The sequence below is a fragment of the Salvia miltiorrhiza genome, chromosome 7, assembly GCF_028751815.1.
Source record: "Salvia miltiorrhiza cultivar Shanhuang (shh) chromosome 7, IMPLAD_Smil_shh, whole genome shotgun sequence".
In the NCBI taxonomy this organism is placed as follows: domain Eukaryota; kingdom Viridiplantae; phylum Streptophyta; class Magnoliopsida; order Lamiales; family Lamiaceae; genus Salvia; species Salvia miltiorrhiza.
This window is the reverse complement of record NC_080393.1, coordinates 30842760-30856697: the sequence shown is the minus strand read 5'-3', so window position 1 is coordinate 30856697 and position 13938 is coordinate 30842760. Positions and strand designations below refer to the sequence as shown.

Here is a 13938-nt window from a genome sequence, read left to right as displayed (position 1 = left end):
AAACTTTAAGTTACTTGCATGATCGAGAGATGTGTGTTGATTGGAAAATTTGAATTGACATGTTGAATGTTTGAATAGAAATAATCATCGTTGAAAGGCTCTCTTCCTAGGATTCATACTGATTTTGCTTGAGGACAAGCAAAAGGCTAAGTGTGGGGGGGTTGATTTATGCTTAATTGTTCGTATTTTTGGGGATTTGCATGTGCTTATTTTGAGCTAAATATCCTGGAAATTGGTGCATTTATAGGTTTGTTTTATGCTTTGCAGGAGATTTAGATTTGATAGATGGAAGAGTGTAATTTTGGAGATTTTGGGTTAGAATGGCCTACTTAGGCGCAATCTGGCGCCAGAGCTGAAAAGCTCGCGCAGAGCTGAGAAGCTGCGCCCGAGCAGAGCTGCGCGGATATGCCAGTGTCACACCCCAATTCTGGAAGGAATAAACTATAATCGAGGTGCGACTAAAATCATAGAAATAAACAAGGAACAACCTTGTTAAAACCCGAATAAAATAACAAGTCGGGCTAGTTGTCGCAGCCCGATTCCCGACACTAGTGATAGTGGGGTACGAGTATCGATACAACTATTTTTAAAAGAATAAAAGATAAGAAGAATAGGTCGAACATCAAGCGGAAGCTTACATCAAAGAGTACTAAGGAAAATCATCATAAATGAACCCAAGGGTAAAATCGTCAACGTCGCTATAACTTTTTAATTATCAGGAATTTCACAGACAAAAACAAAACAGGTATAGCTTATTTTTCATAAGGAAGAATAATATGCAGAGTATCGCAGCAAAAGGCGAACCGATTATATGTATGAAGACACATAACCGTGAGTATATTACTTGATCCATATTCAAAGTAACTTCACATCAAGACTTTATCGATAGAAAGGAAATACGATAAAGTAAATACGTCATCTAACGATCCCCCACCAGCACCTGACCAATCTCACTCCTCGCTTAGCCTGCACATTTAGAAATACATGCAGGGCGTGAGTACATAATACTCAGTGGGCAAACGCCGAAAAACAAGAAAGGTGCTCTTAGAGCTATAAGTTTGAAGCTTGCCACATCTCAGCAATACACAGAAATAAGTTAGCGTAAATGAATCTGTGCATGCAGTTTTCATAATCAACATCATAAATAAGTGTCTGCAGACAAAGTAATTGACATGTATGTACTGCATCTACAACTCATCATCATAATTAAGGTACTGAGAAGTAGGCCTCCCTCTCAAGTACCGTGACCGGCCGACCCGAAGACGGCTCACAGTCACCTCTGTGCACAAAATCCCGCTTGTGGCAGGACCGAATTCGTCTCATCAGTAGAGGGTAACACACAAGCTCAACATCAAAAATTGGCAAGTCAAACAGTTCTCAAACATTATTTATCTCAAAACATTTGTTAATCTCATAACATCATCAAATCATTTTAGAAAGCTCATATGATAAACATATTCTCAAAATATTGCCCACCTGAAGACCTTACTCAAAATCTCCCGTCAAAGCGGAGTTACTTACTTCCTTGCTCTGCTCGTGTCTTCAGGGATCATCATCATCATCGAAGGTTCATGTCATAAAATGAATCTCGATTAGAAACTCATTAGAAAAACTCTTGCCTTAACTCTTGTTCTATCTCATATTCTATTTCCTAATTCAACTCTATATAGACTCTCCACTCATCTCAAATCCTTAAGCTCAAGGATAGGTTTCAAGAAAATCATGGTTCTAAGTCTCGATTTATCTCTCATATAAGGCTCGTCTAATCTCATTCAAACACATAGATAACACAATCACATAAGGCACATAAGAAAACACAATCAAACATCATCAAAACATGCTCTGTTTTTACACTGACTCAACTTCAAAATCTAACCTGTTCTGACTCCAACACCTCCTGGACTCGAGATTTATACTGAAAGAAAGATCTTCGAGTCTAGTTTCATATAAAAAAAAGTAGAGTCAAAAACTCCAAGTATTGTAGGAGATATGACGGTTTTACTACAGTCTACCATATTCGGCAGTTTTGAGCAATCAAAAACTTTGATTTTTGAAAAATGGTAAATGTTGTCAAACTGGGCTCAAATTTGGTGGATATCTATCTAACACAAAACGGTCAATACCATAAAAATTTGGAAAGCTAGATCACACAGGAAGCTACTGAAAAGAATGACTCTTTCCCCTGTTCTCTGAAATTGTCGGTAGAAATGTGCAGTTTATGTTTTGCATTTTATAAAAATAGTAAACGAAGTCCAAATGACATGAAATTTTACAGGAGTGCTAAAGATTCATGTAGGGATTTTCTATAAATTTTTAAAAGCTTTTTGACATCGACAAACTGTCGATCACAGTAGGTCAGTAGGCCTACGAAAATCACCAAAATCTCATCTCAAACTCTTAAATGCTCAACTCAACATTCCTTCAAAGGAAACCAATCAAAGCTCATTTCAAACACATATAACACTCACAAACATTCAAACACATTATAATACTTATCATACTCAAATTAACTCTCCTCTTTTACATCTTAACTCAAATCTCAAGGAAAACGTCTCAATGAACGCATCAATTCAATTCTCTTTTCATTCTCATGCTCAAAATCACTCCATCATTCATTAATGACCTCATACCTCATATAACTCCTTTTACACAAATAAATCCCCTTTTTATCATGTAAACTAAACTCTAATGATAACTCATGTATCAACGCAAACTCTTAACCAAAGCATGACAAGCGTTCACATAATGATCATAAATCAATTAGACCTCATTTTATCATCATTGACTTCTCAAAATATGAAAACTCAAAAACTCATTCAAACTAAACTAAGTCCAAATTTTACTTGGCTTACAATAGACTTAATCAAACATATTAAAACACTACCATCATGCTCAAAACATATATCTTAAGCTAAATCACTTAATAGACACATAGACATGAAAGTCCTAATTTTTATTAAACTAACTCATATCAAAATCATCAATTGACATCATATACTCAATTTAATCCATCAATCATCATCATATACATCTCATGGACTCATTCTCATCATCAATTCATCACTTTAATCATCCACTCAAAAATTTCCAAATTGGGGTAAACTAAACTCATCCGATTTTTACATCTCAAAGCATAGCTTTTCAAAACACACATCAATCATCCCCAAACATCACATAGATCACTTTTCTCCCCCAAATCAAGGAAAGAAGAAGAAAATTTTTTGAAGGGTTGAAGACCCATTTGATCGAAAATTTTGGAGAAAGGAAAACGGTGATTTTCTTGCTTCAATCTTTAAAGAATACACACATACAACCTCATACAAGTCATATCTATGAATTTATACCTCACTTACCCAAACTTTACACCAACAATCACACTTTCTCTCTGTAGCCTTGGAAGCAATCTTCAATGATCTTCTTGTATCCAAGGGGATTGAAGGTGTTTAGGCAAGATTTTGGAGTGGCTTGATGTGTTTTGTATAATTTTTGGAAGCTTCGGAAGGTTCTACCATGGATGTTAATGGAGGAAGATGAGAGATGAAGGGGAGAGAGAGAGTGCCGAAAATGAGGGAGTGAGGAGTGAGAGTGGATTCTTGCAAGATATGCTTGGATTTGGCTAATCTTTGAAGGATTTGGCAATCTTAGCAAATATATGCAATTAATGCTTTGTTCTCTCTCTCTCTAATCTCTACACTCTCTCAATCTCTACACTTGGCAATTTGTAGTATTTAGTCACATGCTTGAGAAATTAAAATAATAATGTGAGAAGGGTGATTAAATAATAATCACAATACTTATAGAAAAATTTTCATAAACCGGCGTCATTCGATTTCTTGGTAAAAATAAACCGCACTTGCTTTAGAAACTTAATCAAAATTCCAAGTGCTAAAGTCTCAAATAAAAATCATAGTAACTTGGTCATAATGACCCACGTAACAAAAATCACATAGTCAATTAGTCACGTAAGTTCACATAGCATCGCATCAAAGCAGTCGGCAAACACGGACAACCTAGACGTCTCTCAGACCGACTCTTTTTATCAAGGTTTCTCACTCTTCCTTCCTCGACTCTATTTCCAACTCATTATTCCTATTTTCTTAATAGGACAGTCAACCTCTTGATAACTCAGTATCCGGAAATTCTATTCCCGGTAGTTGGAAATAAAATAAAATCTCAGCTCAATTCAATCAGCATCTCTATCTCAACTCATTTCTCAAATCTCATCATTCTAACTCTATCATTCGTTTGTCCACTCATATCTCTATTTAAAGACAAACTGTCTTATCTGCTCATAAAAAAAAAGTCTCGTATTTCGACATCTCAGTACTCTCATTAGTGTTAAGACACTATCTCTCAACATAAGGAAAAGTACGGGGTGTTACACTAGTCCCCTTTGGATCACAAGTTTAGTGTCATGCTTCTGATAACCAACATTTAGAATGAAATACTTGTGAAATAATAGTCTCGGCTCAACAAAAATATATATAAAAGTTGAGAGTCTAAGCTCGATAAGAAACATAATTCAGAATTTACATAAAGGTCTTATGTTACATAAACAGAAGACAAAAGAGCTAGTGCAACAGCGGAAGACAAAATACAGAGTTGAACCCTAGCCTCAGCTCTGCCCCATCAGCACCGACCAACCAACCTGAAAACAGTTGAAAGAAATTTTGGCTAAGTACTAGTGTACTTAGTGGGCTAGCATTTTTATAAACATTTCATAATCATAAGAGCAGTTTATCCAATTATACTTGACATGACTTAGAAGATTTTAAATTTAAATAACTTCTAAGCATGTTAAAACATTTCATTATATTGCGCGCAATTGTCACACTCCCTTTCCGTTACTCGCTGTGATCCCGGGCCTTTTAGCCACCGACGGATCCATTACTCCTGCTTACTTGAACTGAGGGCGTAACCCAGTCAAGTTCCCATTTGGGACCCAATGCTCCGGAACACATCCCGTCGAGCACCCTTATAACGCCTCACACATGATTAGTGCCCGAATGGAGATCAACCCACCGAGTCAGCTAATAGGTGTACACAATTCTCAAATAACGTTTTAGGTCATAAGAGAACCTCGATCGATCATGAATTGCGAGCCTTAAACAGAGCAGAGTGCACAAAATATTTTATCGTATAAACAGTTTTCATTTCATTGAAACATTTAAGCTCAATAGGTAAATCATACATTTGGAAAATAAGCCCACCTGATTCGGCAGTGCCTATCGTTAAATCTTAACTCTGAATCGGAATAGCAATGCTAATCCTCTTGACATTCAAAGCCAACAAGAAATCTATTCTTAATAGGTCTCTTAATTCTAAACCAAGTCACGGTAAAGTGCTTAACATTCTATGATTCACTTAGCCGGCTTTTCAAAATTTAATGAATAAATAATTGAAAACATTTTTCTTGAGTTAAGAACACCAACAATATTCTTACTCATCTTTCTCTCGTAATTGAAATTATAAAAACCAATTAAAACATGATGCAATGCATGACTCCAGAAACTGAACACGAACAACAGCCTAGTTCATGTAAACTCTAACATTTTAACTCAACTGCCCTGTCGGCGCTGATTTGGCAGTCAGAGCTGACTTGCCCGCCAGAGAAATCGGCGCCAGAGGAATCGATGCCAGAGAAATCGACGCCAGAGGAATCGACTGCCAGATGAATCACTCGTCAGAGGAATCACTCGACATAGGAATCACTCGCCAGAGGAATCAACTGCCAGAGGAATCACTCGCCAGAGGAATCACTCGCCAGAGGAATCAACTGCCAGAGAAATCACTCGCCAGAGGAATCACTCGCCAGAGGAATCAACTGCCAGAGGAATCAACTGCCAGAGGAATCACTCGCCAGAGGAATCAACTGCCAGAAGAATCACTCGCCAGAGGAATCACTCGCCAGAGCTGGAACGAACCCGCTGGAACGCCAGAGCTGGACTTCACGCACCAACTCAACAAAAACAACACTCATGCTTCTCTCTCGATCTAACATTCCTCAAAACCTTAAACTTAACTTATCATGCTCAACATCAAACTTAGAACACAAATCTCAAGAAAACCCTAAGATGCATTTCTAAGTTCACGTACAACACAACCATTTGTACAACCTACAATCTATCATGCTTGGTAAAAACAATGATAAACAAAGAACAAACCTAGCATGCTCCTAAAACACAAACACAAGTTACATCGATTAACAAAATCGAAGAACAAGTGACGACGACGAAGAACATAGCCGGGCTGCCCTCTTGGGTTCCATTGCTATGGTTCGAACCAACCTTAACTCCTTCATTAAACATGCTCAACATGCTTTTGTAAATCATTTTTGTTGGAATTAAAATAATTTCTTTTTCTCAATCCGGCGTGAATCATCTTAAATCTAAGTTCAAAAATACTTCTAATCATAATATAAATAGGCAGGGTGTTACATCCCTCCCTCCTTATAAAAATTTCGTCCTCGAAATTGCATATCTGGGCCATCTAGTTTGGATACTAGACTTTCATTCCACTCAACTCTTATGCGGCACTAAATCATACACGTACTTAATTCCCTAACAGCGCGACATCGTTTAGCAAACTAGAAAAATTTTCCTCAAAACCTAGTACGTCGTTATGTCGTGGAAACTCATCTCGTCCTCCCTTGAAGATTGAAGAGGGATCTTTCTCTTGTTAAAAGTATCGTGGCGCTGACTTAAGTAAGTCAACCAAAATCGAGGATTGCGTCAAATTCTAATTTCTTAAAGGTAGCATATGAAATGACAAGCTCCAGTGTTAAACAAAGCTATACTCGATACGTCGAAACATTAATCGTACCTGCCAGGTTTCCCTAATCTCCTGCTGCTGGGTGTTGGTTAAGGGCATAGGCCCTAACATACCGTGGTTGCCCTTGATTTCCTCTAGGGCCTTGGTTCTGTTGTTGTTGGTTTCCGGGATTTTGTTGTTGGAGTGCTCCTCCTCCCTTCTTTGGGCATGTCGATACATAATGCCCGGCCTCCCCGCAGTTATAACAGACGTTCATTCCTTTCAGACATTCTCCCGGATGGAGTTTTTGACACTTTGGGCAAGGAATTTGAACCATTGCTTGAGGTTGTGGGTTCTGATATTGATTCTGATTTTGATTTGCCATCCATGGTTTCTTCCCATTTCCAAAGTTTCCACCAGTCCCTTCATTCCACTTTCTCTTTCCTTTACTACCATCTTGAGATGGCATGAATCCAGACTGTTCAGAGGATTTTCCTTTCTCCCTTGGCAACAACGACTCAATAGTGAGAGCCCTGCTCAAAGTTTGCGCGTAGGTGAGACCTCCTTGACTTGCTAGGGAAATCGCTATCTCGTGACGCAGTCCGTTTCTGAACTTCTCTGCGCGTTTCCCATCACTGTCCACTAACGTCGGAGCATATCTTGATAGCTGATTGAAGGCCCTGTCGTACTCAGTCACAGTTCCCGTTTTCTGTCTCAGATTCCAAAACTCATTCTGTTTCTTCTGTTGGTAACATCCCAGTATATACTTCTTATACAATTCAACCTTGAATTCTTCCCATGTGAAATCCTCCCACTGTTCGTTAGTCATTGTCCGCCTAACTGACTCCCACCAAAATTCAGCTTCGTGCACCAACTGATAAGTTGCGCATGCCACTTTATCCTCATCATCACAACGTATGTAGTTGAAGATCCGTTCTATTGCCCTAACCCATTTCTCGGCATCCGCGGGTTCACCCAATCCATCAAACGTTGGAGGTTTTTCCTTACGAAACTTTTCCTCGGCTGTGCGATTCAGTGCTACTTGTGGAACAGGTTCTTCGGGGATGAATCCCCTACCGCGCCCACGGCCACGACCACGTCCTCCACCGCGTCCTCTTGGTACACCTTCCATTCTGATTGACGGACGAGAAACAGTTGACTAAGAGACTCAATCGGCATACATACATACATACATAGATATATACGAGATATATCGCTTCTAAGGTATAACCATGTGAAAGGTTTACTCTATGTGGGAACTGATCTCTCTTGGTGGAGCAACTTTAGTGAAACCTTAATCTCATGACATTTCTTCTACGTTGTAACATATCTATGCTAAACGTTTCTATCTTATCATCTTTACTTAAATCGATCAAGCGGAGCTATCACGACAAATATTTCTAAGGCATCATTGGGCAGTACTCGAACGGTTTGTAAGAGGACTCATCATTCAAACCGTATAGGCGATGAACCTAAAACGATAACATAAAACCTTTCATTCATCCAATCATTTGTTTCTTTTGAAACCTTAAAAACATTTGGACAGTGCATGTCCCTTTCATGAAAACTTTTCTCAAATCGGAAAGATTTAGGAAATCTAACTCGATCATAAATTCATTGATTCGTTAAGGGCTCGGGTAGTCCGAAACACGACATACATACATTGGTTATATGAGTCGGAGACTCAAAATAACAATATGAAAGCGATAAGCAATTCATATAACATCATTCATTGAAAGCGCGCACTTCTTAAAAACTTTGAAAGCATTTAAAATCATTGAAACTTTTAAGTCGTACCTTTTGTTGCGGCAGTGTGACGGCGAGCTGAGGGTCAACAAATTTTCTTAGAAGCCTAGAGGTACTATTCTAGACTCGACATCAAAAAGCTTATGGTTATCAGAGACATGAAAGAAAACTTATGCTCTGATACCACTCTGTCACATCCCAATTATGGAAGGAATAAACTATAATCGAGGTATCATAGAAATAAACAAGGAACAACCTTGTTAAAACCCGAATAAAATAACAAGTCGGGCTAGTCCCCTTTGGATCACAAGTTTAGTGTCATTCTTCTGATAACCAACATTTAGAATGAAATACTTGTGAAATAATAGTCTCGGCTCAACAAAAATATATATAAAAGTTGAGAGTCTAAGCTTGATAAGAAACATAATTCAGAATTTACATAAAGGTCTTATGTTACATAAACAGAAGACAAAAGAGCTAGTGCAACAGCGGAAGACAAAATACAGAGTTGAACCCTAGCCTCAGCTCTGCCCCGTCAGCACCGACCAATCAACCTGAAAACATTTGAAAGAAATTTTGGGCTAAGTACTAGTGTACTTAGTGGGCTAACATTTTTATAAACATTCCATAATCATAAGAGCAGTTTATCCAATTATACTTGACATGACTTATAAGATTTTAAATTTAAATATCTTCTAAGCATGTTAAAAATTTCATTATATTGCGCGCAATTGTCACACTCCCTTTCCGTTACTCGCTGTGATCCCGGACCTTTTAGCCACCGACGGATCCATTACTCCTGCTTACTTGAACTGAGGGCGTAACCCAGTCAAGTTCCCATTTGGGACCCAATGCTTCGGAACACATCCCGTCGAGCACCCTTATAACGCCTCATACATGATTAGTGCCCGAATGGAGATCAACCCACCGAGTCAGCTAATAGGTGTACACAATTCTCAATTAACGTTTTAGGTCATAAGAGAACCTCGATCGATCATGAATTGCGAGCCTTAAACAGAGCAGAGTGCACAAAATATTTTATCGGATAAACAGTTTTCATTTCATTGAAACATTTAAGCTCAATAGCTAAATCATACATTTGGAAAATAAGCCCACCTGATTAGGCAGTGCCTGTCGTTAAATCTTAACTCTGAATCGGAATAGCAGTGCTAATCCTCTTGACGTTCAAAGCCAACAAGAAATCAATTCTTAATAGGTCTCTTAATTCTAAACCAAGTCACGGTAAAGTGCTTAACATTCTATGATTCATGATTTATGCTTAATTGTTCTAATTTTAGGGGTTTGCATGTGCATATTTTAAATTAAATCTTCTGGAAATTGGTGCGTTTTATGGTTTGTTTGATGCTTTGCAGGAGATTTAGGTTTATAGATGGAAGAATGCAATTTTGGAGATTTTTGGGCTAAAAATGGTGTTTTTAGCAGACATCGACATAGCAGAGCTAAGTGCCAGAGTCAACTGCCAGCGCTGACCATTTTCAGCTCAGCTCATAACTGCCAGCGCTGACCATTTTCAGCTCAGCTCATAACTGCCAGCGCTGACCATTTTCAGCTCCGCTTATAACTGCCAGCGCTGACCATTTTCAGCTCCGCCCATTCTTGCCAGCGCTGACTACTTTCCAGCTCCGCCTATTTCGCCAACGCTGACTACCTTTCCCGAGCATAATCATCAGAGTTCACTTTCCAGAGCTATGTTTATTCTTTCCAGCTCCGCATATTCTTGCCAGCACCATTACTTTCCAGCTATGTTTATTCTTGCCAGCACCGATTACTTTCCTACTTATTCTCACCAGAGCTAGGTCTATAAATAGGGTTTCATTTCTATTGTAAAATCATCTATCTTTTGCTCTAGTTTTAGACTCCATCTTTGAGATCTCTTGGCATCCGAAATTTAGAATTTATTGCTTTCATAGTTCTTTTTCATAGTATTGAAAATTCATTGTTTTTAGTTAGTTTTCGATTTAGTTAAGTTTTTAGTTATTTATTGGATTGTGATTGCGTGACACAATTACACGTTCAAGACATTTACGGTATTTCGTATTTCAATTCAATTTATTTTCGTTTAATCATGTTTATGTTTTTAGTTCATGTTTATGCTTTCTTTTTAATTATGCAATTTAAATTATGAACTTTAGTTTCATGCCTAGATTAGTTTTATTTTTAATTTACAATTACTTAATTTCTTAAGTTAGATTTTATTTAAGTTGTTTTAATTCTGCCTAGGGTTAATAATTTAATTCGCCTAGTAATTTTACAATTCGGTTTTAATTCAGTTTTAAGTTTCAGTTCTAGATTAATAATCAAACTCTTTACTGCTTTCTTTTATTACTTTTTCCCACGATACTACGAGAAGCCCTTTAAGACTTTCCTTGAGAGATGACACTGGGTCAACTTACCATCACTAGAATGTCCTTGTTCTATTGCAAGTCAAACTAGAGGTGTTCTAGGTTGAGTCAAATTTTGGCGCCGTTGCCGGGGATAGTTTTAGGCGTTTTAGTTGTGTCGTTTTTACTTGCTTTATTTAATTTCCAGTTTTTCTCGGTTTTGTTTTTACGTTTCTTCCACTCGGTACGCGTAATCCGTTTGTTCAGTGTTATGCATGCAGGGACGCCGTAGTCTTAAAGGCAAATTGGTGTCTCAAACTGACGATTTCTACTCTGGCTCTGAATCTGAACCTGAAATTCCAGAGCACACCATAGAGACAAAGGAGGAAGAGGCCAGCCCTGCCTTCAAGTTCTTCGCTGCCGAAGTCAACACTGCCAGCTCTGCCGAAGTCAACACTGGCAGCGCTGCCGAAGTTCGCACTGCCAATTTCAGCACAGACCAGGCCAGCCCTGCCAACTTCCGCACTGAGCAGAAAACCACCAAGGAAGAAACCAGCTCTGAACAGGACAAAGTTGAGCAGAATTTAAACGAGGAGAAGAAGGAGATGGCCCAGAACATGGAATACATGGGAGACTTCACCAGACCTGTGATTGGAGATACCAACACGTCGGCAATCGTGCTCCCCACTGCTGTGAGAAACTACAATCTCAAACCTAATGACTCGAGTTTACTGACGGTGTTCCACGGGATGCCAAGCGAGGATGCTCTGCAATTCATCCGGGATTTTTGCACCCAAGTGCAAACAATTCCTTTGCTTAGTCTCACAGAGGACCAACTCAAGCTCAAGTGCTTCCCCTATGCACTTAAAGACGGGGCGAGGACGTGGATGTTATCTCTGCCACCCAACTCAATCACTACGTGGGGAAATGCTTGTGAAAAATTCATGCTGAAATACTACCCAAGCCATAAGACACAGGAGTTGAGAACAAAAATAATGGAGTTCACCCAAGGAGCGGACGAGCCTTTGCATGAAGCTTGGGAGAGATATGAAGAACTCCTCCGTCAATGCCCTCAACATCAATTCACTAATGTTATGTTGATGCAGTTCTTTTACGATGGGTTAGTGCAAACTGCCCAATTTATGGTGGATAGCACGGCAGGAGGTAACATAGCTCGGAAGACAGCAACTGAGTTAAAAGGGATTTTTAAAACTTTAGCTGAGAGCTCCCAACAAAAATCCGTCCGTGGAAGAAGAGTTGAAGCCAGCGCAGTGACGAATCAATTTGAAATACAACAACAATTGGCTTCAATCATGCGGGACGTACAACAGCTGAAGATGGGCAAGATGGATACACCTTCCGTTCCGGTGCAGAATTTAGCTCTGCAGAATGCAGCGCTGCCGACGCCAGCTCTGCAGAATGCAGAGCTGCCGATGTCAGCTCTGCCGAACCCAGCTATGCAGAATATGGAGCCTTGTGGTATTTGTGGAGATTTCAGCCACGGAGCTAATGAGTGCCATAGAATGGGAGAGTTTACTCCGGAAGGACAAGCTGAGGTCTATGCGGCACAAGGATTTCAAAGCTATAATCAAGGGCTAAGTAGACCATATGGGCAGAACATGAATCAAGGGCAACAGAATGTCAATGGAGGATGGAGAAGTCAACCGAATGCTGGATGGGGAAATCAAAATTTTGGGGGGAATCAATACCGTCGACCACCCCAAATGGGCTACCAACAGCAACCACAATATTTCCCTCCGCAGCAAAGCTCCTCTCAACCATATAGACCGCAATACCAACACCAACAATCAGCCCTGCAGCAGAGTGCACAGCCCATGCCACCACAGAAAACATCCCTAGAGGATACCTTGCAAGCTTTCATGGAGATTAGTAAGCAAAATATGGAGATGACTAAGCAGAATATGGAGTCCCAAGCATCTACCATAAAAAGGCTTGAAACAACTGTCGGTCAACTTTCCGGTACTTTGAATCAAATCCAACAACAACAACAGCCCGGAAAGTTTCATGGCCAACCTGCTCAGCCGCATCAAGCTCTAGCTGTAACTGTTCTTCGTAATGGTAAGATGGTGGATAACAAAGTGGAAGTGCCAGCGCTGCCAAGATCATCCCTGACGAACTCAGCATTACAGAATCTCTCAAAGTCAAAGTCAGCGCTACTGCAGTCAACGCTGCCGAATCCAGCTCCGCCGATGTCAGCGCTGCCAAGTCCAGCTCTGCCTAATTCAGCTCTGAATAGCTCTGCCTTCACAAGAGCAGAGCTGCCGAGCTCAGCACAGCCCAGACCAGAGATGCCGAGCTCAGCTCTGACCAGCCCTACCAATGGAGAGAAGGCAGATCAACAAAAAGATGGAGAGATGGAGGAAGAAAAGGAGAATAAACTTCATAAGTCTACCACACCCTATCGACCTCCGATCCCTTTTCCTAGCAGATTGAAGAATGAAAAGTTGGATAAACAGTTCGCCGACTTCTACAACATGCTTGCCAAGGTGAACGTGAATCTTCCTCTCCTTGATGTGATAAGAAAAGTACCGGCGTATGTGAAGTTTTTCAAGGAGTTGGTTTCCAACAAGCGAAAGTTCGGGGACAATGAGAAAATTTTAGTCTCGGAAGTAGCGACCTCAATCATGCAGCAATCCTTACCACCAAAGCAGCGCGATCCAGGTAGCTTTGTGATTAATATTGCTTTGGGAAATGGTAAGAAGGCCACGGGTATGTTAGATCTGGGAGCGGGAATTAATTTGATGCCTTACTCTATTTTTCAACAATTAGAGTTAGGTAATTTGAAATCCACTCGTATGTGTCTACAACTAGCTGATAGGTCCGTTAGGTACCCCCGTGGGATAGTAGAGGATATTCTGGTTAGAGTCGGGGGTTTGATTGTGCCTGTTGATTTCGTAGTGCTTGAGATTGGGGATGTGCATGAGAATGGTAGAGACCACACTCTACTATTAGGAAGACCCTTTATGGCGACCACTAACACTTTGATTGATGTTAAACATGGAACTATTAAAATGACGGTGTTAGGGGAGTCGGTGTCTTTTTCGGTGCATGAAAATCGTGCAATGCCTTCTACGAATTT

The 13938-nt window shown here is 39.9% G+C and overlaps 1 protein-coding gene and 1 long non-coding RNA gene across 2 annotated transcripts; both read right to left on the bottom strand.

Moving 5' to 3' along the window:
- Nucleotides 1-786: 786 nt before the first annotated feature.
- On the bottom strand, nt 787-1528 carry LOC130996036 (uncharacterized). Its single transcript, XR_009092367.1, has 2 exons — nt 1477-1528; nt 787-966 (listed from the first exon to the last, which is right to left on the bottom strand). It is a non-coding gene; the product is annotated as an uncharacterized LOC130996036 (long non-coding RNA).
- A 5307-nt stretch (nt 1529-6835) lies between these two features.
- Nucleotides 6836-7882, bottom strand: LOC130994079 (uncharacterized). The gene has a single exon (XM_057919111.1). The coding sequence runs from the start codon at nt 7880-7882 to the stop codon at nt 6836-6838; it is 1047 nt and encodes a 348-aa protein (XP_057775094.1).
- Between the last annotated feature and the right edge of the window lie 6056 nt (nt 7883-13938).

Bases quoted from the DNA above. Each gene is read 5' to 3' on its own strand.
- LOC130994079 (XM_057919111.1), bottom strand. From the start codon at position 7,882: ATGGAAGGTGTACCAAGAGGACGCGGTGGAGGACGTGGTCGTGGCCGT.